We start from the raw sequence: 25,886 nt of genomic DNA, 5'->3' as shown, positions 1-25,886 counted from the left end.
GTAGAGTGTTCGGCCCAAGCGGACCAAGGGGGCTGAAACCCAACCCGGGCTCTACTGCTAAATTGGTGAGCCTTGGCATAGAAGGCTATCTCTTCAAAGACAGAGATACCTTTGTCTACTTTGCTCAACATTTACTTTATAGATGTTGGGGTTGAGATGAGGGATGATCTGTGTCTCACTCTGTCTTTCTCTCTCTCCTCTCTCATGTTTGGGGTTTTCTACTAGAGAAAAAATTCATTTACAACTATTTGCATGCATTTCCTCTAGTGTAGAATGGGGATAGGAACATGGCCACCTCAGGACTGTTGCAAAGATGAATGAGAAGTTTGGCTCTATTTCTCCTTCTTTTACTCCACCTACAACCAGTTAAGCACTGCGTCAGGCAACATGGGGAATACCAAGTCACACAAGGTCTTATTTGGTCTGGTTCAGGGAGACTCTGCAAAGCAGAGGGTAGTAAGGCTCATCCCTGAGAGCCACAGACTTAGATCCTTTTTCGGGCAGCTGCAGCACTGGAGCTAACTTCGAATACTCCTCTGGGGCAGAGCGGGAGGAGTCCTGTCTTCCTTCCTTCCTCTATCATGTCCCTTTGTAAGGTCTCCTTGAACTAGACGTTAAACTGATAAAGGAAGAGGAAGCATGGTAAGAGGAGAAAAGATACTTATTTAGAGACTGAACGAAGGGTAAGAAGTAGGAAAGCTTAATGTATTTGGGGAAGGACAAATAGTCTTTAATAAGGTGAAGCATGAAGTACAGGGAAGTTGTGGAAAACTAAATCGTGGGTGTTTTCTTTCTTTTTTTTTTTTTAAAGATTTTATTTATTTATTTGAGAGCGAGCAGAGAGAGCGCACTCGGAAGTGGGGGAAGGAGCAGAGGGATAGAGAGAATCTCAAGCAGACTCTGTACTCAGCTCAGCGTGGAGCCTGGCTGGGGCTTGATCCCATGACCTTGAGATCATGACCTGAGCCAAAATCAAAAGTCCAACACTCTACTGACTGAGTGGCCCAGGCGCCCCTCGTGGGTGTTTTCTTGGAGCAGTGTTGTGGTGGGTATGAACGAGCGGCCTTTGCAGGGCAGATAATGAAGGCTTCTGCAAAGGGGGATTGGCATATTCTCAGCAACTCTTTTAGTTAGATTTTATGACTACTCAGTCGAAACCACTTAGGTTATATCCACTATGTAGTATGCATATACATATACTATGTATATGTGTACTACGCACTGCGAAAACGGGCCTCCTGCCAGACTCACATTCATGGCCAGAGATACGCATTCCGTGGGTTATGGAAAGAACAGTCGTAATCATGCTATGAGAAGTTGTGTCACACAGAAGAGACTGAGGCAGGTCAGGAGCAACTCCCTGAGTAGATAAAGTGGGGAATCACAGTAAGGTCATGCTCTTTCGGGGCGTGGCACGTTCATCTAGAAAATCTCAGGTAGACCAGTGTAAGCCTGCGGTCATTTAAGAAAGGAGAAAAGAGTGAAAATGAGTGCCTGTAGATTCCCGCGAGAAGTAACAATGGCTCAAATTAGAATGGTGGCAAATGGGAGTGAATCATCTGTAAAATAATTTGTACAGGCCTTATGTGTCTGAAAGAGACCATTTTGTCCTGTGCTTTTGTGCACATTTATTTATTCACTCACTCCAAAAAATATTATCGAGCACCTATTTATGCCAGGGAATGTTTAAGCACCAGGGAAATGGCAGTGCACAAAAGAGACCACGTTCCTATAACTGTGCAGCCTAACTCTAATGGTTATGATTTTATTTAAATGATGATTGTTATTATACAAGGCTTATAAAGAAACAAATCCCAAGTCAAAACGTACCCATAGCTACCAAATGTCACATTTTGGACCAAGCAAATGCAGGACAAAGTATGGTACGGTCTTGTATGTAGTAGCTCCCGAGAGATACTTTTTTTCTGTTAAGACAAATTAAGCTACCTCGGCGTGCATGAATAATAATTAATCTAGGAATCTAGGGTTGTGAAGTTACCTGTGCGGTATGCTATACCTAGTTTGCTTTATACTGGGCACAATTATTTAATTTTACTTCCATGGGGAAGGTACTCACTATTGAAACAAAATGAATTTTTGCCGAATTGATTTTCCATGCAACATATTGTTATCAACTTAGAAATATGAAAACAGAACTGAGCCAGAGATGAATATAAATTTTCGAAGAGCTGAGATAAAAATAATTAAGTGGAAGAGGGCTGAAAAGGACTGTAAAATGCCCTTCTGTATCTACTTTTCTTTTCAGATTATTGTAGCTCCTGAGTTTAATAAATGGATTTAGTCTTTCCAAAATACCTTTCTTTCCTACAAATACAACAACAAAAGAGTAAGATACGAAATGAACATAAAATGTATTTTCTTCATTAAAATCGATGCAACAGCATGTCTAAAAATTAGATTGTTAAATTTTTTGTAATGGTTTATCTTCATTTCATTATATCCCTAGGCTAAAAGGAAAGTCTTATGTATTTACTTGCAAGCCACGTTGTCCCTCCAGATACATTAGTGGCTATTATTATTGTTATTATTATTAAAAATTTCATTTTATTTTAGAGAGGGGGAGAGAGAGAGGGAGAGAGAGAGAGAGGAGGGACAGAAGGAGTGGCAGAGGGACAAGCAGACTCTGCACTGAGCATGGAGCCTGATGTTGGGCTCCATCTCACGACCCTGAGATCAAGACCTGAGCTGAAACTGAGTTAGATGCTTAACTGACTGAGCCACCCAGGCGCCCTAGTGGTTATTACTTTTATCTCAATACATACACATGTGTGCAAAAGATTTAGTCTCTTAAGTGGAACCAAAAGTTGACTCAGTTTTTCCTGTTTTTCACCATATTATTGAGGACTTTCATTTTCAAGATATTCCCGATTTTTCTGATCACATCTTAAAATAAGATCTAAATTCATAGCTTGTTGTGTTCTGTTCTGACAACTGCTATCATGATAATGTCCACTTAAGTATGTGTGAATGATGAATAAATTACGACTTACACAAATGTGTCTAAGTGTCAAGCTGTCTAATCAACGTACTTAAATGTTATTAAAAAAACCAAAAACCTCAAAGTCATTGGCCAAACCTAGCTTTAAAAAAAAGCAATTAGTATTCAAGTAACAAAGACATCACACTTTAATAGTAATAAATTTTTTTCTTTTTCAAAAAAGGAGTATGACTTAGCATCCTCAAAAATCTGTGTGAGTGATGCTGTATTGATTATTTAAAGGAGAATACTATTTCAATTGAAAAAAGGCTTTAAAATCTGACAAAGAATCTTTTCACTTAGAATTCAAGATTTTTTTTTGAAAGTCAAAGTGGGTCAGATTTCATTAAGACCCATCTTGCACCTGACACTCAACCCCAACCCCCAGGCAATTTCAACACCGAGACAACCTTGGAAATGTCTTCTTTCAACCTTTATAACAAAATGTCAGGGGGCTTCCAAAGGTAATATTTTATTGCCTGTGTGAGCCAAAGGGTCAATGGAACTTATGCTCATTTGTTTAGCTTATATTTCTTTTAATTTTATGCTTTCCTGGATGCACAAAAGTTACCATTCTATTGGGTCACCATTGTGGTGATTCTAGTACTGGGTTTGTGTAGGCTGACAACAATGAACCATTCTCTGGCTTTAGCCCTGTCCCTGCTAGAAATATGTTGAGGCTGACAGCCAACTGACAAGTGGAGAGGGAAGTGGGTGAAATGTTGTTGCATGTGGCCTACTTGTCCTTGGGACACACAAAAGCCTTAAACCACAGGGTGATTAAATGAGAATTATTTAATTAAGACCTAGTAGGATTTAAATGAAGATTCCACATTGGGTTAAAATGTTTTAAAGTAGGAAAATAAGTAAGATGAAACTCAGTGTTGGTTTGTCACTGGTTCTGAAAAACAAACCAATGTATACTGCTCACTTCCCACATTCACTTGAGTTTTTCTACTTAATTAATTACTATACTTTGGCATATATGCCTGAAAAATTGACTTTATTCTCTTCACCAACTTGTTTAACGCCATGTTAAGATCATGATAATAGGATTTGAATGTCTGATAGGAAAAAGTTCTAAATTAGCCCACTGAGTCCATAATAATGCAGGGAATGAGACTTCTAAAAACATGTGTGCTTTGAGACAGAACCAGCAGGCTCTTCGCTGCATGAAGAGAAAAAATTCACCATAAAAATCGATTCCTTAAAAGGAAATAGAAATCTATCTTAGTGTTAGATTCTCCAGCCTCATTCTGGTTAAGAGAGTTTGACATTTCAGGACTGAACACACTGTGGAAACTTAATAAATATTGAAGTTTACAAACAAAACCATAACAATGATATGTGGACCAATTTTTAAAAAACACTGAAAATCAATGTGCCCGTACTCTGCCTAATTCAGTTAACTCAATTATTTAATGTATACTTGATTTGAGTGGGTTCATACATAGTTATTTCAATTTCACATTGAACATTAATCGAATTACTTTTAATGTAACCCCCACCCCTACCCCCACCAGGAAAAGGGGAAAGTTTGTTTGGAATGTTTCTTGGTTAAGATCAAAGCATATTTAAAGACATTTGTTTCTATTATATTTATCCCATGATTCTTTGTACATATACCACTCACCCCACACCACAACAATAAATTTTTTTTCACAGGCATTTAATGGACTGATTTTGCACCACCTTTGGGGGAAAAAAAATCCCCCCTTCCCCAGTCACTGCAGTTCAGACTACTTCCTGCTTCCTCCCCGTTTCTCTCCCAGGGTCACCCCACATCTGTCTCCATTTCTCCACACATATACCCCCCTCCCCTGAACACAGAGTCTCAATGGGGTGACAAGTTATAAAATGTAGGAACTCCTGGATAAGCTACCCGGTATTCGTATCTAGCAAGCAGGTTTTAATTTTCAAAAGTTGAATAGTCCCAACTATTCTGAAGGTCTTTGATTTCAGAAACTCTGTAAAGTACTTGCTTCTATTCAGTATGTTGAGCTGGAAATTCTGAGAATTATTTTTGAAGATTTATTTATTTATTTGAGAGAGAGAGAGACAGACAGAGAGAGCATGAGCTGGAGGGGCAGAGGGAGAGGGAGACGATCTGAGGAGAATTTTTAAATTTAATTGTTGTCACTGGTGAATGTGATAACATGCAGACCAGGCAAAAAAATTATGTGACTAAATATCTTAATTTTAAACTATCAATAGTGGGAAGGCAAGTTAACCTCTAAATCATCTGTAGCAGCCCCCAAATTGTCTGAATGCCAGTAAAATACCAACAGGAAAATTGGAATAAATAATCGTGAATGGCTTCCACAAGACAGACTCAGAAAGGGTAGGCCATTATTCATTTCAAGGTTTCTGAGTGAAACTGCGCTCCCTATCTAAGCTATCAATCACTCTCACAGAAGGCCATGTGGCCTGCATTCAGTTTTTAAATTAAATGTTCTGGATGTTGATAAATATAAAAGAAGTAATAAGTGATACATTTATGGAAGAATTATTGAAGAATGGATGGATTATTAACAATAAACAATATATATATATATACACACACACTTACAGCTTCACAATGGAATGGTGGTTCTCAAAGTGTCCCTGAACAAGAGCATCACCATAACAAGGAAACTGGTTAGAAATGCAGGTTCTCAGCCCTGTTCCAGAACCCCTGCATCAGAAGATCTGGGTTTCCACAAGCCCTCCAGGTGATTCTGAGGCCCACTAAGGTGAGAACCACTGCCAAAGAAAATTCTTGACATTCTCAATGACTATGTCTCGATAACCCGAATCCCCAAATGCATAAATATCTGATCAATTCAGACACTTATAGATTACATAACTATGAAGCCCAAGTCACTTATGAAGTCATTTTCTTACTAATAATCATCACTTTCTTAGACCTTTACATTAACTCTTCTCTTGCATTATCAATTCCAATAAGTACCTAGGGGGGTGGGGCACAGGGAGGATGGATTTCTCATGAAGAAACAAAATCTTCATCGATTCTAGATAATTATCACACATGCAAGAACCAAACAGCATTAAAAAGGCCATGTCAAGACGCGGAGGCTGAGTGGCTTACTAGGGTCACTGGCCAGTTGTAGGAGACACTTGCCCTGGCCTGAGCATCTGTCCGCCACCTGCTGTGACTAATGGCCACCAACGTCTCATAGCTGCCTCTCTTCTTCAGAAAGGTGACCTCTGCTGATGGGCGGTCCCGAGCCCAGGAGGCAACACACGCTCCTGGCTCAGGAGGTAACTTATGTCTCCAGGGGTGGGCCACAGCCAGCGGTGTGATAGAGTAGAACCCAAGAGCCCACTGTGTGGTTCTCTTCTCAATTCTGCATTCAGTGAGATCACGTTGGTAGCTTGAATCTGCCCCGGTGGGAGTATGGACCCCACAGCTGGAAAACGCCACAAATCAGTGTTCACTCCACCTCAGAGCTAACTGATACATATTTACCAGCATACTGCTGGCCACCCCCCAGCGATTAGCTGGGGTGTGAAAGGACAACTCTGTTGTGTGGTTTATACTCCAGCACTCTCTCTGTGTGGATCAGGACACAGAGCTAGATTTTGCTGGAGATGGCATACTTGCTTGGCTCTTCTCCCTTATTATGCTTCCCTAACTCCCATACAGGCTTCTCCTGAAAGCAGACTGTCTATAAATCAATATGCACCCAGACCCCCATTCTCAGGGTCTGTTTCCAAGGAACGTGACCTATAACACAAGTTAAGTCATTAGTTAATTGACTGTTGCACAGAAGCCTCAAAGGATACGTGTTCAAAATTACAAAAAGCTTTAAGTCGTGGACCTTGTGGGTCACAGTGATCAGATAAGACTGTAAAAGATAAATCTGAAATGGCAAGGATCTGCTCTTTGTGGATGTGTACGTAAAAAAAAGTAGCTGATGGAAAAAGGTGAAGCCTGTGCAAATTGGGCATTTTTTCATATCATGCTTCTCAAATTATGCTTTCATACCCATGAGTAAATGTCCTGGGAGGTTTATTTCACTTTTTGGTGAAAAACACTTTCATATTAAAACACAACAAATACCTTACAGAGAGGATCACAAAACTGACATGAGATGTAAAAAATAAGAAACATCAAAGGAACTTCATGCTCCTGGTTAAAGGAGGTAAGCAGTTGGGAGGGGAAGATAACAGTCTCCTTGGCCATTAAGAGAAGAGAAGTAGAAGACTTTGAGAAGAACTATGTAAAATGTAACCCAAAATATTATTTTAGTATAAAATAATCTTACTACGAAAAAAAATGTACTCTTCCTATTATGAAAAAGTTAACCATCTTCAAATGATAGGGTTACATTAGTCTCATAAGCACGTGTGTTCCCATAATACCCAGAGAACTGGTTTACCAAGAACAATTATTCAATGCCATTGTTTAACTTAGTTAATGTAAGGTTGCCTAAGGCATTATATTGGTGCCAACGTTCCCCGTGTAATTCTGAAAACTGTAATTGCCGAGTGTGACAGGAACACAGCAGGAGCCCAATCCTTGGGTTATTTGTTCTCAAATCATTCCTTATTGTGCTTACGGTAGGAGAGCAACATAGTTGTGAACTTTAAACTTGTTATGACTTTGGTAGATTCCAAAGGAGAATGAAAATATACATTGGCTGTATGCTTCCATTTTCTAAGGAAATATGGAATGTCAGGTAAATAACAGACACATTTCCAAACTGTTCCTTGTTAACGTGGTACATGCACACAAACGCACAAGCTAATACAAATTCTTGCTCCCTCGGCTTGGTGCCATATAATAATATGTTGAGAAAAACTAAGCTGCCATTAATATGATCCCCAATACAATTTTATTCATGAAATAAATTAAACATTCACACTCCATAATGAGATCAGACTTCTCTGGGTATAGGTTTTAACCATGTCATGAATGAATGAATGACTGAGTTTTGAGATCCATTAATGCTGACAGTCTATTACTTAAGCTTTTGTTTAAAAGAGTCTTTTTATGATCTAAGACTCTTGAGGAATAGTATTTATAATTACGACCAGCCACAAACAAAGCTTCTGGAGTAAATCCTCAGTAAACAGGATTGGCATATTAAAGGATCAGGTTTTGATATGGCTGTTTTTAAATAGTAGAAAGGATGACATTCTTTGGAGAAATTTTTATTATCTAATTAAATACTTCCTTGGAAGAATAATGTCAGATGAACTCATTAGCGGAACATTTTGATTATCCATGTTCTCCTAAATATCCTATGACCAGAAGAGAAGCTGTACAACTCTGATTTAATGCAATAACAATGGTAACCAATTCTAGCTCCTTCTTTTATCACAGCCCATCAAAGGAATACAAAGAAGTCCAAATTAAAGTAAGTTCAATAATAAAAAAAAACCCATGTTCCTTTTCCAACTGTTCTAAAGCCTTTCCCTATCTTTAAGCAAAGTTCACTCAGTAATTATCTTATTTATGAAAGTAAAAGCAGAAGGATGTTTCTCTTACTAAATAAAGGCCTTTATGCTTTGAATGTAGACGGCATCTCGAAACAGTCAAAAAGAAAGCATGTTGAATGTCATCAACTCATTTCCTCCCACCCACTGTTTTAAATCGTTTGCTCAGTTCCAATGTATACTACACTTACATAAGTTGTTTATGAAGAGCCAAATTAATAGTCTTTGCAATTGTTTTCGTTGGAATTTGGAGAGCTGACAAATGAATTAGTGGAAAATGGCAATTCTACATGAATTAGCTTTTAAGTCTCCCTAAGAGGCTGATGCAGAACTTAATAAGAGACTTATTAGAAGAAGTAGGACAACTTAATTCAGATTGATTATAGACTTTGGTGAAGACAGCTGGGGTTCAAATGAAACTGAAAAAGAACTTATATGCACTTCAAAGTATGCTAAGCAGATGTCTGAAACAATTACTCTGCACTGGCTTTTCAGAAGTTTCAAAGGCAGGATGGGAATAGCATGGCAAGCAAAGGTTCTATTTGCTTAAGTTGAGGTAGAGGCTTTTAAAACACACACAGCACTCGCTAAAATCAGATGCCTTGGGTAAGAAACGTGATTTGACACTGCTGTCCTAAGTAATTTGCTTTTAGCTTTATAAACAAAGCAGGAAATGAGAGAGAATACATGGGAACTAAGGAATAAGCTCTCCTGGAACACTAACTTACAATTTGCTGTACACAGAACAAATAATTTGGTTAGGATTTTTAAGATGACGAATTCCTACCTTAGTTTCTAAGCTCTTTTAAAGCCAACAATGACCGTTCTATTTTAAAAAAGAAACACAACACTTTTAAAGTATGTAAGTGAGGCTTTACCATAATATGCCTTCTTGTAGAAGTATTCCAAGATATTAAAGGCCAAATCATATGCTTTTGAACATCACAGATGCATGCTTTAAAAAATGAGATAAAAAAAAAAACGGGATAAAACCCAGGTTACTTCGGACGACAGGTGCTAGTTCCATATTTAACCCAGATTTACAAAGGCTTATGTCTTTTTTGTTTGTATTTTTTTCTCAATCAAAGGCTACTTAATACACACAGCATTTGTAGGAAAATAACAACAAAAGCCTCCACAGAGCAATTCATTTGCTGTCTATAACCATTAACAAAATATTGGGGAACTTTTCTTCTCCAACTATGGGCAGTACACCTCGTTCATCATGGAGATATCATTTCTTTACTCAGAGTTGAGAGAGCTCTCATATTTTGAATCATTCTTAGGGCTGCCCTGTTTGCGATGGTTCTGTCTAACCTTGCATCCCCTAACTCTATCAGAATGGTCTATAAGTTTTCTCTATAAAACTCACATACGAGAAAGGGTTGAAAGTTGGCTCATATAAATGACAAATATAACAAAATTAATAAAACATTAGAACCCGAGTTAAGATGAGAAAAGCAGTAAGAGAAGAGAGAGTTGAGTGAACTTGGCAGAAAGCTTTTGCTTGCCAACATGAAGATGAAATTCTACTATGTTACATCACATTTCACATTCACTATTAGGAGGAAACATACTTGCTTTTCTCAGTGTCAGAGTCCGAGACAGCATTTCTTTGATATATTTCCCAGATAAACCAAACCACAGGGACTCAGGATGGTTGGTCTGAGGAGATGCATTCACCAGTTATCTTCTTACATTTTTAGATGTGAATGCTGAACATACATAAGTCAGGATGGCATGGCGGCTTCATTATAGTCCCTGGTCTACTACACATGCTACTGCATTGTTCTCAATGATAATTCCAAAAAGATCTAATCCAAATATTTCATCGTGAGAACTTTAAGGAAAAACTCAGAGAATCCCTGTCCTTGACCTTTCGCAGGAAGGAAAGTCTGATAAAAAAAAAATAGAAAAGAAGTTAACTACATAGCTGCGACGAATTTGCATAATTCCAAATGGCAGCCTGGGGGAGTTGAATTATGGCGATGGTGTGAAAAACTGTGTTTCAAGGCAACAGGCAAACTAAGGGCAGTAAAACATTCCCGGCTCAAGAATGATGTACCACTCTGTGTAAAGAACCCAGGGTAGATTAGAACAAAAGGGAAAACTTGGAGCAACAACAACGACTCCCGACCTTTTTCACACTGGAACTGTGCTCAAGAACGAAAACGTCCTAGGTGGACGGTAGGTCCCAAAGTCTTCCTGCTTTCTTAAAACCTGCAGATATGCCACTTACAGATCTAAGTGGAGCACCTAGTGATCCAAGGAGCTCTTCCTACTCCCCGTGACGATAAGGCAAGTAAGAATATCTGTGCAGTCACATAAATAGTCGTGTTAGTTCCAGTTCAGTGAGAAATCATGATTGTGTCCTTGAAATATTTTATAAGCAGTATATATAAATCATGAATTTTAAAAATAAAGAGGCATTTGCATTTTCGATTTCATTTTAGGGCTCATGCCTATGGAAGCTCTTTTTGGAAGGTTGAGATTCTCTGAGTGAGCTAAATAGTCAATACTGACACTGTGTTCCTTTCTCTGGATTTATGATATGTACACCATCCTGAAGATGAGTAGCCAGCGACAATGCCACTTCCAAAGGGTCCCAGGACCTCATTTTGCTGTTCTTTCCATTCGCCAAATCGCAAAGCCACATGTGCTAATGAAATGGTATAATACTCGATCCCACAGAAAAACACATGCCACAGTTAACTTGTATAACAACTTCTTTAACAAATGAGAGGAGAGTGGAGGTGGGTATTCCATTAGAGTCACTAGGGGTGATGAAAATGGACTGAAGTGGGTAAATAAAATACTCTTCTGGCTACATGCCTAGCTATAAGTTTGGAGTTCCCTACAGCATGGAGCCTCCGAGGGCTTCAATTGCTGAGTAGAAAAATGGGAAGAGTGGTTTTAAGTACTCTTTTACTTCTTTCAAAGTAAGTTTTAGTTAATAAAATTCACTCCCTATAAACTACCACCACCAAAACTTCAGAGTTTCAAACCCAGTGTTGTTGAGAAGCAACAGAGAAAACGGATTTATTTGAAGTGATGGCATGTATAAGCTCTTTTAGAAAGGAATATTGAGTGCATCTAGGTTTTGGTTACTATTGGGATCAGAATGAGCGTCTTACCTATTAAGGTGTGGGAATAAACTTGGTCTTAGGATCAAGACCAGGTAAGAGAAGGGAAGTGAAAGGAAAAATGCAAATAGGCTTCGGTGAGGGTCAGCTGATATTTGAGCTGTTCTACTTTGAGTGATTTTTTTTGTTGTTGTTATTGAATCATGCTGCATACATTCTCCATCCATACCCAGGATACTACAAAGCATCTGTGTGGCAGATATGACTAAGAATGAATCCCTTATGTCTGCTGTAAAGCCTATAGATTTGGCCACTTAATTAATTTATCAACTCATTCAGTTCCTTTGGGACATTCTCCTAAACTCATTTGTCACTCTGGGGGAAGATATTAAAAAATGGAGTTCCTATATTTTTGAATAAAAGTACTATTTTTAACGCTGAACAAACACAAGGTAATGCACTTCAAAGCATTATTTTAATTTCCAAGTGGCCAGCAATGTTAACCATTGCTTTAATTGCAAGACATAGGGTCATAGAATGTTAAGGTGGAAGAGATTTCCCAAGTTATACAGTCAAATTTGTAATCTTCTCTTAAATCTCCACCTACTATTTTAATGAAGAGCTATTCAGTTCAACTGAATAGGCTTCATATGGGCAAAGACCATGTCTGTTTCACAACTGTATCACAACTGTATCACAACTACATGTGATAGCACATTGTATGGTGGCTCATAAACAAGAGTGGAGTGAAGGAACAAAGAAGTAGAATGAGATTCCTTTGTATGTTGCGGACACTGTGCTAGGAGCTGGGCATTCAAACATACACGGCATGACCCTTGCCTGTGGGAACCTCGCTTTAAGTGACAAGCTACAATACATGGGAAATGTCAGCGTGACAGCTGAAGGATGTGTGGTGATCTCTGAAAGCACTGACTGGGGGCCGTTTCTTCTGCTCGGTGGGAGCTGTGGGTGGGAGGCACTCAGGACAAACTACAAACACAGAAGCCGTTTGAACTGGGGCTTGAGGGCTGAGTGGGAGATCACCAGGCACATAAGGTTGGGGTGATCCAGGCCAAGGGAAGACCATTCGCAAAGGCAGAGAGTTAGGAGAAAAGCCGGCATATTTGGGTAAAGGGGTGGTAGGGCCGGAGTGTATGGAATGGCCTGAAGAAGGATGGGAGTAACAATCAGGAATTTCAACCAGGGCTAGGAAGAAAAGGGCCACCTGCCCTCTTCATTCCTTGGACTTCATTCTGAGGCAGGCAGTCTCCTGCGATGACTTTGGGTTGGAGTTGGATGAAGACGGATAATGTAGACATCCAGTAAAGAAACTGTTCATTCACTCATTCATTAGCCAAATATTTAAAATGCAGTGTTTATCACTTGTGATGAGCACCAGGGGTTGCAGGGAAGGGCTGAATCACTCGACTGTACAGCTGAAACTAACATGACACTGTGTGTTAACTAACTGGAATTTAAATAAAAACATAAAAAAAAGAAAATGTAGTGTTTATGATATGCCAGAACATGGGATTAAAGATGGGATTGGCATGGGATTTAAAGAAATATAATACAACAATCTGAGTACCACACTCTGGGGGCTGGAACAGGACACTGGTTGAAAAGAGGAGAGAAAATAGAAAAGATATATTTAGAGGCAAAATGAGTGGCCAAGTGCAATCAGTAAAAATGTAGAAGGATTTAAGGAAAGAACTCAAGTGTCAAGCCTGAGCAACTTGACATTGGCAACATAGAAGAAAGGGGACAGCAGCAGAGGAATGAGCAAACATGAGAATGAATGAACTTAGTTTCAGAAGGGCTGCATTTTGATTCCTTTAATGATATATGGGGGAGGAGGGTGGCCGAGAGATCCAGACCAGAAATGGATATTTGTCACCATACTCTCCATTTCAAATTGGGAGCATTTACACAATGCAAAGGGCATGGAGCTAAGTTTAGAAACTTTGGTGTGCCAACATCTGAAGGGTGAGGAGAGTTTCAGAATTGAGGAAAATAAAGGAAAATGAAGGAAGAAGAAGAATGGGGATGAAACAATGCCACGGAGGGCAAGGGAGAAGAGACCTTCCAGAATGAGGCTGCTGGCAAACACGCCGAGTGCAGGTGAGAATTTCACTTTTTTTGAATTTGAACTTTTGTTGGTTTTGATGCTAGATGAGTAAACAAGATATGTTTTCAAGTTGCTGGTTTTCAAAATGATACTCCTAAACAGGTATATTCTTTCTTTATAAATATATGTATCATCTTTGTGCCACAAGGGAATTTAACTTTGGTCTTGGGGACAGCATTCCAAATATATAATGATATTTCCTAATATTTGCAGTGGACTAATACAACTCAAAATTGTATTACATACATTGCCTTCTAAGGGAAGGGCAGCAGTAACAGCCTCAATTCACAGTACCATAACTCACCCAAGTCATATAATTTAGTTAGCACAAAGGCCAAAGCCTAGATTCCTGGCTCTTGATTAAGTGTTATATTTTTCCCTACTCTGATACTAAGTTTCACAAAGAGCACACACACACACACACACACACACACACACACACACACACACATCATTTTAGTACAAACACCTAAATTCATTTCCTAATAGCAAAATCAGAATGATTGTTTCACCCTGTACCTTTTTAATATTTCATTCCACATTACTAAAGACAGAGATGATTAGATCACTATCTCCTCTTAGAGAAAATACCACATGCAAGATGATTTTGAATTTGTGAAAGACAGACTGATTCCTAAAGCTTAAAGGCGCTATTTTTAACTTTGTGAGAAGAAAATACTGCACTCAAGTTCAGATTAGAACTTCTTTTGAGTCTCTCAAAGGGCCCTGAAGCAAAGCAATAGATGGTACCTTGACTTTTTCGAGGTGATCTTGGAGAGAGTCAATGAGGAGGTCACCCACAGGCTGCCAGGATCCCTTGATCACCTCAGCCTGACGTAGTTTGAGGTCCAGCTCATCTGTTGCTTCCTGAAGTTCCTGGAGTCTTTCGAGGGCCTCGTCTATTTTTCTCTGCCAGTCTGCAGAGTGCAGGTTCAATTTTTCCCACTCAGTGTTGACCTCCTCAGCCTGCTTTCGTAGGAGCCGTGTAACATTCTGGGCTCTCTCCTCAGGAGGCAGCTCTAAATTGGTAATATGACAAGGTTTTAGGCCACAGTTATTTTTATTAAAAAAAAAAAAAAACATTGTTGAAAAGGTCATACTGGAAGAAAGAGAGTACAGTCTAACAAGAGGCCGACTCGTTGATTAATGGTTCCTTTACACTTTGGCATAAATTTTGATAGTGTCTGGCCCATCTCAAGTCTGTCCTCCTGAGTGTAATCTGTTCTACTTTCTATCATTCAGATATCCAAGATTCATTTAAGCTACTGAGTAGAGAAATGCACACCACAAGTTCTAATTTACTTCAGTCAGGCTCTTAAATTGAAAATTAGCTTGTAGTCTTTGTAACAGTTGAATTCCTTCTAACAGATCATCTCTTTTGTTTATTATTTTCTAAATGTTTCAATAACTGATCACTAACTAATCTCTTTTACTGTTTATTAATGAATGTACAAACAGATTTAGGCATGGTGGTTTATGATTCCTTTTTCTTTTTCAACATCTATGTTTAATTTGAATCGATTCTATTTAACTTAGAAAATATGAGAGCTATCCAGACCCTGGCAGCAAGAATGGATGGGTCACTCTGTCACCACTGATCCTTCTATCAATATGTTATTACAGTTCCACATTCAATTACCTCTGGGCTCCTGGTAGAGTTTCTCTAGTCCTTCTAAAGGCTGTTCTGTCAGAAATATTCGTACGGTCTCAAGAGTACTCATGATTACAGGTTCTTTCGTTTTCAATTCCCTCTTGAAGGCCTGTGAAATGAGATGAAAAGAAATGCTTATTTGGCTTGTGGCATTCTTCTCAAAATTAATCCTAGATGTTCAGAACTTGGTTATGGAACTCCCAGGTCAATTTTTATCTCCTTTATTTTTAAACCGACAGTCACAAAATGATAAAGAAGGCTATATGGATCTTTCTGTTAATCAGAAGCCATTGTGTGTGTAAAGCTATTCTGGAGAGCATGGGGGGAGCTTCTAAGACATGTTAATGCCTTTTCATCAAGATAAGAGTGATTTATTTGTACAACCTGACTGCCAAACTTGAAATCTGAAGCCAAAGTTGCAAGATACACATTGCAAAACCCTAGCAGGGCTAATGAATACTTCACGCACCCAAAAGAATGGTTATCCAGAACATAGGGAGCCTGAAGGGCCATTTGGAAGAACTTAGGTTGTACTGAAATATACAGCCAATCCAATTCATAACCACCAGCTTATTCTGTCAAAATATCTGACAACAAATAAAATGAAATATTAATAGTAAACTATGTAAAAACTCAGTACTTCTGAAAAATACCCAATACATTATCCAATGTGACTTCTTTGAGAATGGTAGAAATGTTTTGACATATACTGGATGTAGGAATTGTGGGAATAGGTTTCTATAAAAGGATAGGCCTAGAATCCGTCTCCTGGTGTCATCTATGCTAGTTACCAGTTTTAATCTTTAATCTGTAATCTTCACTGATACAGGGGGTTAAAAGGAAAGCAGAATGCATAGTTTCTGCCTTCAGGAAGCTTCTGGATGAAAAGAAGGGAGAAAACTAACACACTAGAAACAGAGCGAAAACAATAAACTTCATACATAATTGAGTCCTAAGGCTTGTGAGACATCGTATGAGGCTAGAATAAATTGAGAGATACTTGGAAACCATCAAAGATACTCATTGACCAGATTCTGCCATCTCAGAAGTGAAGATGTTAATGAAAGTATCAAGTACCACATAAACATTAATTGATCAGTGTAAAAGCAACAGTAATAATAATAATAATAATTACCCTAAGCTAGGGCTTAATTATTCATATCTTTTTTCAATTCTGTCCTATTTTTAGCAATGTTACCTAATGATTTTAAGCCCTGAGGGAAAATTCAGCTATATCTCCTTTGAACTTCAGATATCTCATGTTGTAGGAATGCTCCAGAACTGTATTATCTGACACATTTATAAATAAAATTCTCATCATTCAGAAAAATCCTGAGTTTGATACTTTGCAAAATGATTCATCTTCCATAGTTAGTCACACTTCACTAAAGAGAGGCAAAGTGTTTGAATTGAAATAATAAAATTCTATAAGTGAAATATAAGGATTCAGTCTGTGGATGGGGATGTAGTTTCTGTACAGTGAGATATTTTTGTGTCCTTGAAATAATACAGAGTAGGTATTATAATACAGAGTAGGTGGACTATTTACTCTGTTGCTTACAATGTAAAGCTGATTCTCCCTCTAATATTTCATTTGAAATTTGTGTGTGTGTGTGTGTGTGCATATGTGTGCACATGTGTGTATGTGTATACAACTCTTGCTCATACATCTAATTTTCCCAACCTCAAGAAAATTATTATTGTTTCTAGTCTCTCCACTTGGACTTGATAGGAGGTGATTGACTCTGATTTCACTAATTATAAAAATAATAATGGCTCCCTTTGTTAAGCTACTATGTGTCAGTGGTTGTATCAGAAACTAGAAAAAAGTGAATGCAAAACAACACTTCCCATTTAGAAACTTGTATACAGTATAAGAGTCAAACACATAAATAATTTCTTTATTTTTAAAGATTTATTTATTTATTTTAGAGAGAGAGAGAGCACAATCGGGAGGGGGAGAGGGAGAGAATCTCAAGCAGACTCCACACTGAGTGGGGAGCCTGACATGGGGCTCGAACTCACAACCCTGAGATCTTGACCCTGAGATCATGACCTGAGCTGAAACCAAGAGTCAGATGCTTAACTGACTATGCCACCCAGGCACTCCTAATTTCAGCACAGTGTGGAAGGTGCTATAGGTTTGCACAATCTGGGAAAGGAAATTGAGAAAGGCTTCCTAGAGAAGACATTATTCATAAAGAATTCTTAAGCATGAACAAGAGTTAGCCTGGGAAGTGAAGATTAGAGGAAGAAAAACGATGAAAATACGGGTGTGAAGACATAGGACCTAATACAGTGTGCCATGTACACTTATCTCAAGTAGGCCAGGTTTCTAGCACATAAAGTACAAGGAGAGGACATATCCAGAGATGAAATAAGACAGTGTCATTATCTTAAACTATATTTGACCTTTAACTCAGAAATTGAAGCTCTATCTGTGAGTTGCTAAGAAGCCTAGGTATTCTCTTGTGTGGGAAATCAGGAACCTGGAGTGGCATAGGCATGTGTGTGTTTCAAATAGATGTCCCTGACATAAATACAGAGCAAGTTAGAAGGGCAGAAATGCACTTAGAGAGACCAGTTAGGAGGCAACTGTATGAATTTAGTGAAAGATTATTAGGATCTGACCCAGGGCAGTAGGTACCAAAAAAAAAAAAGGATAGAGTAGGGAAATGTTTAGTGTGTAGGGGTGTGGGAATTTGGTGACTGAATGGAGAGAGGAAGGAGCAAGGAAGACTTCTAGTTTCTAGGTTGGGGAGATGAGTGAATGCTGGGTGTAATTAACCTACATGTGAGGAAATAAACTCTCCCAGATTTCTCAGCACGCTTATAAAAAGCTCTGGCTCCTGCGAAACTTCCCATACCATGGGAACTAGATGTGCAGTCATATGTCTAGTTAATTTCTCTCATCCAAGAGGACCAAATGGTTAGAGCCCAGAGGAAATTCCCAGGTTCAGCTCCAAGCTGTCAGCAAGACTGGAGTGGCTATCTCTTTAGGTCTTTAGAGTTTGGAGAAAAAAAAGCCCAGATCTTGATGACATTTCCAGTTTGTAAAATCTGAGGCATGTGGGGTTCTCTGGCTTCTAGAAAAGTTGGAGTTAGGGGGCACCTGGGTGGCTCAGTCGTTAAGCATCTGCCTTCGGCTCAGGTCGTGATCCCAGGGTCCTGGGATCAAGCTCCGCATTGGGCTCCCTGCTCAGCGGGAAGCCTGCTTCTCCCTCTCCCACTCCCCCTGCTGTGTTCCCTCTCTCGCTGTGTCTCTCTCTCTGTCAAATAAATAAAATCTTAAAAAAAAAAAGAAAAAAAAAAAGAAAAGTTGGAGTTAGGACTCAGGCCCTTATGTTTCCAAGGAGACCCTCTCAGGAGGAGAAGGGGACTCTTTCTGGTGGAAAAGGCCTTCTTCCCCTTTACGAGAAAGGAAAACCCTTTTTCCTGGTCTCTGGCCTAGGGAATACGCAGCCAGTCATGTAGGCACATTTTCCATTGGCTCTCCTCACGTCTCCCTAGGGGTAAGACTTGGGGCAAAGGCCAGGATGGGGGGTGGGTGGCAATGATATTCCCTGTTAGGTAACTAAAAGAAATCTGTGTCTGATCCAGAACACCTCATGTGCACATTTAGGATAAAATTAATGAAGACGAATATTAAAAACCCAATACTAACATGAGGGGGGAATTTGTTTGGAGAACAGAGTAAGAGGATATGATATGCTCAGCTTGGATAGGTACCATTCCTTCTGGAAGGAAATAAATACCAAAGTCTGATGTTTAGGGAGAAGAAAAGGAGATTTAGGAGCCATTTTCTCAGTTAACATCCACTGAGTGCCTATGATTATGCATAGAGACGAGGATTACAACTACCTAAGGAGACGAGACTGCTCAGGCAGTGGAGTGGGCTAAAGAGAAAATTCTGGAGAATATACAAAATTCATGGGCAGACAGAGGACCTGGATCCCATGAGAGGCCAAGAAAGAATGGAATGGACAGGTAGAAAGCTTGGGGGAAATGAGAAGTATAGAACTCTGGAAGAGAGAGGAAGAAAGTGACTGAGAGCTTCCAACCATGACACACAAAGGTAAAGCAAGATGGGCACTGAGAAGTGCTCATTAGACTTGGTGAGAGCAATTTCAGTGGAGGGCAGTAGCCTCAGAAGTAGGTTTAGTTGAGGAGTGAGTGGGAGAAGAAGGAATAAGTATTTTAGATGAACACTGTGCAACATATTTTTTTTTCTGACAGGGCAAGAAGGAAGATGGGAAGGAGGACAGAGTGGATTACAATGTAAAAGGAAGACATGTTCTTTTTAGGATAGGAATGCTTTGCACACAGGGTGGAAGATGGAAGCTAGCAGTAGGGTAACGAACCATCCTGGTTTGTCGGGGACTGGGGAGGGCTTCATGAAGTGGGACTTTGAATGCTAAAACCAGGACAGTCTCATGCAAACCAGGACAGTTGGTTACCATAGCAGAGAGGAATCTATTAAAGACCTAGACGGGGGAACGTGGAGATGATTGTTGGAGTAAGGTCTGTAAAATAAGGAAACGGATCTTAAAGGTCTCATCAAATTGACAAAGTCTAAGACACTGTTTGATGATGCAGCTCCATTGTTAGAAGTGAACAGCTTTGTGAGGGACCACTTGTTTGCCCCTCGAGTTGTTGCCAAGGGCTCAGCACCATCACAGCTGCACAGTTCATTTCTTAAATAGGAGTCACTGAGGATTAAAACGAGTCTAAAGAAAAGACAAAGGAAGTTCTGTCATTACAAAGACATAAGCACCATTATTTTCACATCGTTGTCTGAAATTAAGAAAAGAAAGTGGATGGAAGAGAAGGTTATGTGCTCTATCTGCGGCATTTGGGAACATGTAGAGGAAATATAAGAAAGGTTAAAAACCCCAGGAAAAAGAGAGAAATAGTTAGTTCAAGACAATCAGAAGACAAAGAAAATGGTAATGTTTCTCACCATATGGAAAAAACCATAAATAGGAACATGTCATTTCAAGCATGGTTAGAAGGAAAGGTCTTCTTCCATTTGTTCATTTAACAAATTTTGAGCATCTATCTGTACAAGCCACTGTTCTAGGCAAAAAGCATCAGTGGTCCTTGTAGCATGGAGCTTAAAAGAGATAGGCTTTTTAAAAAAAGAGATTTTATTTATTTATTTTTTTAGAGATGGGGGGGCAGTGGGGAAAGGAACAGAGGGAGAGGGACAGCAGACCCAGTCGGAGGGCGGAGCCCGATGGGGGGCTCGATCCCATGACCCTGAGATCACGACCTGAGCTGAAATCAAGAGTTGGACACTTAACCGACTGACCCCCATCCCAGGTGTCCCTAAAAGAGATAGGCTCATGTAGTAAATGCAAAAACAAAGACAACAATGACAAAACAGTGAAGAAAATGACAATGACAATGACAAAAACCAGTGAAGATTCTTCTTTAAAATAAGGGAAAATCCATTTTTCAGTCTCTAAGCGACTTACAGTAACCTGCATGTTATGAGAGTTCACTGCATTTTAAGAGGAAGGAAAACGGAGACATTTTTTAAACCAAAACAAGAACATTCAATGTCAAGAGCCTTAACTCTTTGATAATTGTCTTGCCTCTCAAAGAAAGTCTGTTTGAGTGATGTTTGGGAAAATAGTCACTCCTTATACTGTACTGATTTTGCCTCAGAGTTTATGCTTAATATTTTAAGTTGGACAAGTTGGTTCATTCACGTGCTGATGTGAAAAAGGTATCAGATATAGAGGCCCCCTCCCATACACATACAGAATACTCTTTACGTTAGTTAGATGTCAATATTCACACGTTAAGATATTTACTTCCTGGGGCGCCTGGGTGGCTCAGTTGGTTAGGCGACTGCCTTCGGCTCGGGTCATGATCCTGGAGTCCCGGGATCGAGTCCCGCATCAGGCTCCCTGCTCTGCGGGGAGTCTGCTTCTCCCTCTGACCCTCTTCCCTCTCGTGCTCTCTGTCTCTCATTCTCTCTCTCTCAAATAAATAAATAAAAATCTTTAAAAAAAAAAAGATATCTACTTCCTGAATCTTTCAAACAGATAAAATTATTTTCCTTAAAATTCATCCTGTTCCCCACAGCTTCCTCTTCACCTTTGCAAGACAGCCGGGCCCAAGGGACTAAAACAGTGATACGGAAGAATCAGAAGCAACTACTAAAGACTTAGAGCACCTCTGTGAAAGGAAAGTAACATTCTGCCTTAAAAATGAGAAAAAAAAGTAAGGCATGCTAGTTTGACATTTTTCCTCCAGCTTCTTAAGTTTCACAGACTAATTTATATGAAGCATGCATGACAAAATTGTACTAGTGGGACATCCCAAGGTAAATCCATTTATTTTAAGGTGAAATGATCTGATAGATGGTATTTATTTATTATTTTAAAAGTTTATTTATTTAAGCAATCTCTACACCTGACGTGGGGCTCAAACTTACAACCCTGAGATCGAGGGTCACATGCTCTACTGACTGACCCAGCCAGGTGCCCTTGATTGATAGTTATTTATATATCACAAATACTAACCAACTGGGTGACTGACTGCTGGCAGATTAGTTAGCTAATAGAAAAATATTAATTTTGAACCTATTATATATAACATAGGGAAGACGTAGGAACTGGATCTTTGTCCTGAAGGAGTCAATAGTTTGGTTGAATAAGTATGTCTGTGGTGATACTTTTATACTGGGAATGTTTTGCCAATGCAGACTGAAGTACAGATAAGCTAGGATTTACCTAAAGCCATCAGTTCATTAGTCACTTAGAATCCAAATCTTGAAATTCTTAAGCCAGGCTTCAGGTGAGTGATGGCAAAAGATGAAAGTTCCCTGAATTATAATAATTTGGATGACACGTAAGTGGCAAATCCTAATGGCCATGAAGCAAGTCAGAAATTTTAAAAACCTGAAAGTAATAGAGGAGAACCAAGTCACTGATTATTTGATTTTTTTCCCTGCCTCTCCTGGTTATAGGAAAAAACTAAATAGGGGGAATATTACCTCAAATACCTGTTAATCCCATAAAGAGAAGTAGCTTAGAACCACGTGTAGAGGGGATGCAGGGGGAGATACTGATGTGCTTGATGTACCTCAGAGAAGACAGGGTCAGGATGAGAGCTCTGGGCACAGGGACTGACATTTTTTTTAAAGATTCATTTATTTATTTGAGAGAGGGGAGGGGCAGAAGGAGAGGGAGAGAGAGAATCCCAAGCAGACTCAGAGCTGAGTGTGGAGCCCAATCCGGGGATTGGTCCCAGGACCCTAAGATCATGACCTGAGCTGAAATCAAGAGCAGGATGCTTAACCGACTGAGCCACCCAGAAGCCCCAGGGACTGACATTTTTGAGAGAAAAGCTATACTGCTTTTACCTAGAGATACTGGTCCTATCGCTATGGATATAAGTAGAGGCCCTCGCCTTTCAAAACACAGGTCTCTTTCAACCATGGGCAATTTCCATGGAGCTGAATTTTATCTACATTCCCACTGAAGTGGCAAGTCTGTATTTGTGTTATTCAGACTGAAATCTCACAGAATGGCTATACGTTATTCACATGTGTCAGCCGAACTTGACAGAATCACCCCCTGAGGCAGACTAAAGTGGTTAAGGGAGGGCTGTGGTAGCCGACTTGAAGTTCAAGTTGGGGCTGGGCCAAAGCTTGGCTGGGTGATCTAGAACCAGTCATAAGACCTTCCTGAGCCCTCGTGTCCTCATTTGTTAAATTGTGGGGGTTTGCTAAACACCTTATCGAAGTTCTAACATCTAGTTTGAATATTCTTTTTTTTAAAAATATTATTTATTTGAGTGGGGGAGGGGCAGAGGGAGAGAGAATCTTAAGTAGACTCTGCACTGTGTGCTGAGCCCCATGTGGGGCTCGATCTCATGACCTCTAGCTCACAACCCTGAGATCAGAATCTGACCTGAAACCGAGAGTCGGACACTTAACCGACTGTGCCACCCAGGTGTCCCAGTTTGAATATTCTATAATCAACACGTTTAGATCGTTTAGGTCATTAATTGGCCAGGAGCCTGTTACATGGTGGCATTTGGAGATAGTCTCTTCTAGGCACCATTACTAATGATAAAAATTATAGCAACAGCTTGGCACATAGTGGATAATAAATATTGTTGAATACATAAGAGAACACCCAGTTGGAAAACCAGAGTGTGTTATATGGAGGCCAGTTTGATTTAGATGCAGAACATGCTTGAGGGTGAAAGCCTGGGTTCATGAATTATTAGAGAAAAAGTTAAATGCTGTCGACTGGGAAAAATTGAGAGCTCTGATTTTGGGCCTATTCTTATGTGCCAGATCCAAAGCTGAGTGTAACCTTTGAGTTACTTGAGTGGATTTTCCTCAAGAGGAGGCCCTATTGGCTCTGCCTTCTTAATCATAGTGATTTCTTTCCTGGAGGAGATGTTCATGCACACATGTTCAGAAGTTCCAGAGTTTGAACTGCTCGTTGGGGCTTTTCCTCTAGTCTGAAGCATTAGCTAAGAGATGAGAGAACACTAGGCAGACCCTAAAATTTAAAGTGATCCCAATGGTGCCATCCAATCAACAAATGGTTCCCGAGTAGGCACAGGCCAAGGACATTAACACTGTCATATCTGCAAATTGATCAGTGTTTTAGCTTTGTCATCCTATATTACCATGCTAGTTTCCATATTATTTCTACTTTTTTATATGCCTTTTGTATTGTTTTTATTTCTGATAAGAAAGTTGAATTCATTCTGCCACCTTACTGACATTCCTCACTTAAAGAGCCACCATATTTATTGAGTCTCAAACACATCACTAATCTTTTATTTACTGAATGAATAGGGACCATCAATGCCCAGCGAACTTGAAACCAAGATCTTCCTGGAAAAGGGCGAGATCCAGAAATGTGGATAACTGGAGTCGCAGGAATTTTGCCTCTAAGAATCTAAGGCAAGTTCACAGGGATTCATGGAAGAAAGAAATGTGAAAGAACAGAACAACAACAACAACAACAACAAACAGACAAAGGATTTCGTTAATAATCATTTGAAATAACTTGCATTAGAGAAGTTATGTAAATGTAGCATATGGGATATAAAGAAAAGGTCAAATCATCTTGATTTTTTTTTTTTTATTGTGCTAATAGCACTTAACATGAGATCCATCTTCTTAAGAGAGTTTTAAGTGCACAATTCAGGAGTGTTAACTCTAGGCCCTAGGCTCTACAGCGGATCTCTAGAATGACTCCTCCTGCACAACTGAAACTTCAGTTCCCATTTCATCCTCTCCTCAGCCTCTCACAACCACCCTTCCACTCTTTACTTCTAAGAGTTTGACTACATCATCATCCATTTCCAGTCCACTTAAAAGTGAAGACAAGGGATCGCTGTATCAGGTACATCTAGCTATTGTTTCAGAGAGTCAACAACATGAACAACAGCAATCCATAAGTGAGACTGAATCAGTTTCAAGCAAAGGTGAAAAATAAATGGAGATATTTCAAGCCTGAAATTGTTTTTTAAAAATCTAATTGTATTCAATGAAAAAAAACATTTTTGAGTGTTTGGGGGGAAATGCTTGTTGAAATTTATTTTTTTAGAAGTCCTTTAAGCTAAAAGTTGTGTTCTCTGAGATCAAGGGCATGGGCTAGAAGAGAGTCCAGCCTGCTTGCAGATCTGGGATACTATGGAGGAATAGTTTAGTGCCCACGCAGCATCTTGAACAGCTGTTTGATTCTTCAGTTGGAGGCCTGGGCTGCTTCCAACAACCACTGGGGAAGTCACTTCCTACTGACAATAATGTTAAGTTCTGAGCTGACCTTGAGAAATCACTGCTGAACACTCAATCTATTCCCGTGGTCGCTGAGAGAATTAGGTCTTAGGTCATTGAACCTAAATCCTAAATCTGGAAATTCCTTCTGAAGCAACAGTACCAATGAATGGATTCTTAGGAGACCCTGTGACAAATTAATTTATATCCATTCTCAAGAGGCTCAGCCAAAATCCGAGATTGTCAAGTGTAAGTGGTGAATAATTGCTGAATCATACCACTTGTCTCTGTTTATCAATATAATCCCCAAATGGAACTCTTGTTTTGCTCCATGTACACACCCTCATCCATGATCATCTCAAAGTCTTTCCCATCTCCATAAATGGTATCATCGCTCAAATCAGGGGCTTCAGAGTCATCCTTGACTCTTCACTTTCCCTCACATTCCATATCCCATCTATCTTAAGTTCTATCAGCTCTCCCTTCAAAATAGATCTTGGGTCAAATAATTTTTCACAATGTCTATCATTTCCACGCTAGGCCAAGTCATCATCATCTCCTTCCTAAATGACTTCAACACCCTCCCAACTTTCTCCCTGCTTTCAGTTTTGCTCCTCCTACTGTCAATTGTCCATGGAGCAGAGAGAGTCAATTTTAGGACACACAAAATCAGATCACACCATCCCTGCTTATGGTCCTCTAGAGGGGTCTCGTCATGCACAAAATAAAATCAACTCCAAACTGTGGCAGATAACACCAATTATTTTCTGACCTTTGCCACTCTCTACAATGTATCATTAGCCCATCTAGTTATTTCTTGAGCACAC

The 25,886-nt window shown here is 39.5% G+C and overlaps 1 protein-coding gene across 3 annotated transcripts in view; it reads right to left on the bottom strand.

Moving 5' to 3' along the window:
- The window catches only part of DMD (dystrophin), a 1,674,912-nt gene that overhangs the window by 317,323 nt on the left and 1,331,703 nt on the right, over window positions 1-25,886 (bottom strand). For all 3 annotated transcript variants that reach the window (XM_088028834.1, XM_088028835.1, XM_088028836.1), the window contains 2 exons: window positions 15,291-15,411; window positions 14,402-14,670 (listed from right to left, as the gene is read on the bottom strand). In XM_088028834.1, coding sequence (XP_087884960.1) covers window positions 14,402-14,670; window positions 15,291-15,411 — 390 coding nt within the window. The remainder of the gene's footprint in view (window positions 1-14,401; window positions 14,671-15,290; window positions 15,412-25,886) is intronic.

The sequence above is a fragment of the Eumetopias jubatus genome, unplaced genomic scaffold, assembly GCF_037043125.1.
Source record: "Eumetopias jubatus isolate StellerSeaLion01/CBP00866 unplaced genomic scaffold, mEumJub1_p1.0 scaffold_11, whole genome shotgun sequence".
NCBI lineage: Eukaryota > Metazoa > Chordata > Mammalia > Carnivora > Otariidae > Eumetopias > Eumetopias jubatus.
This window is presented reverse-complemented; position numbering and strand designations above follow the sequence as displayed.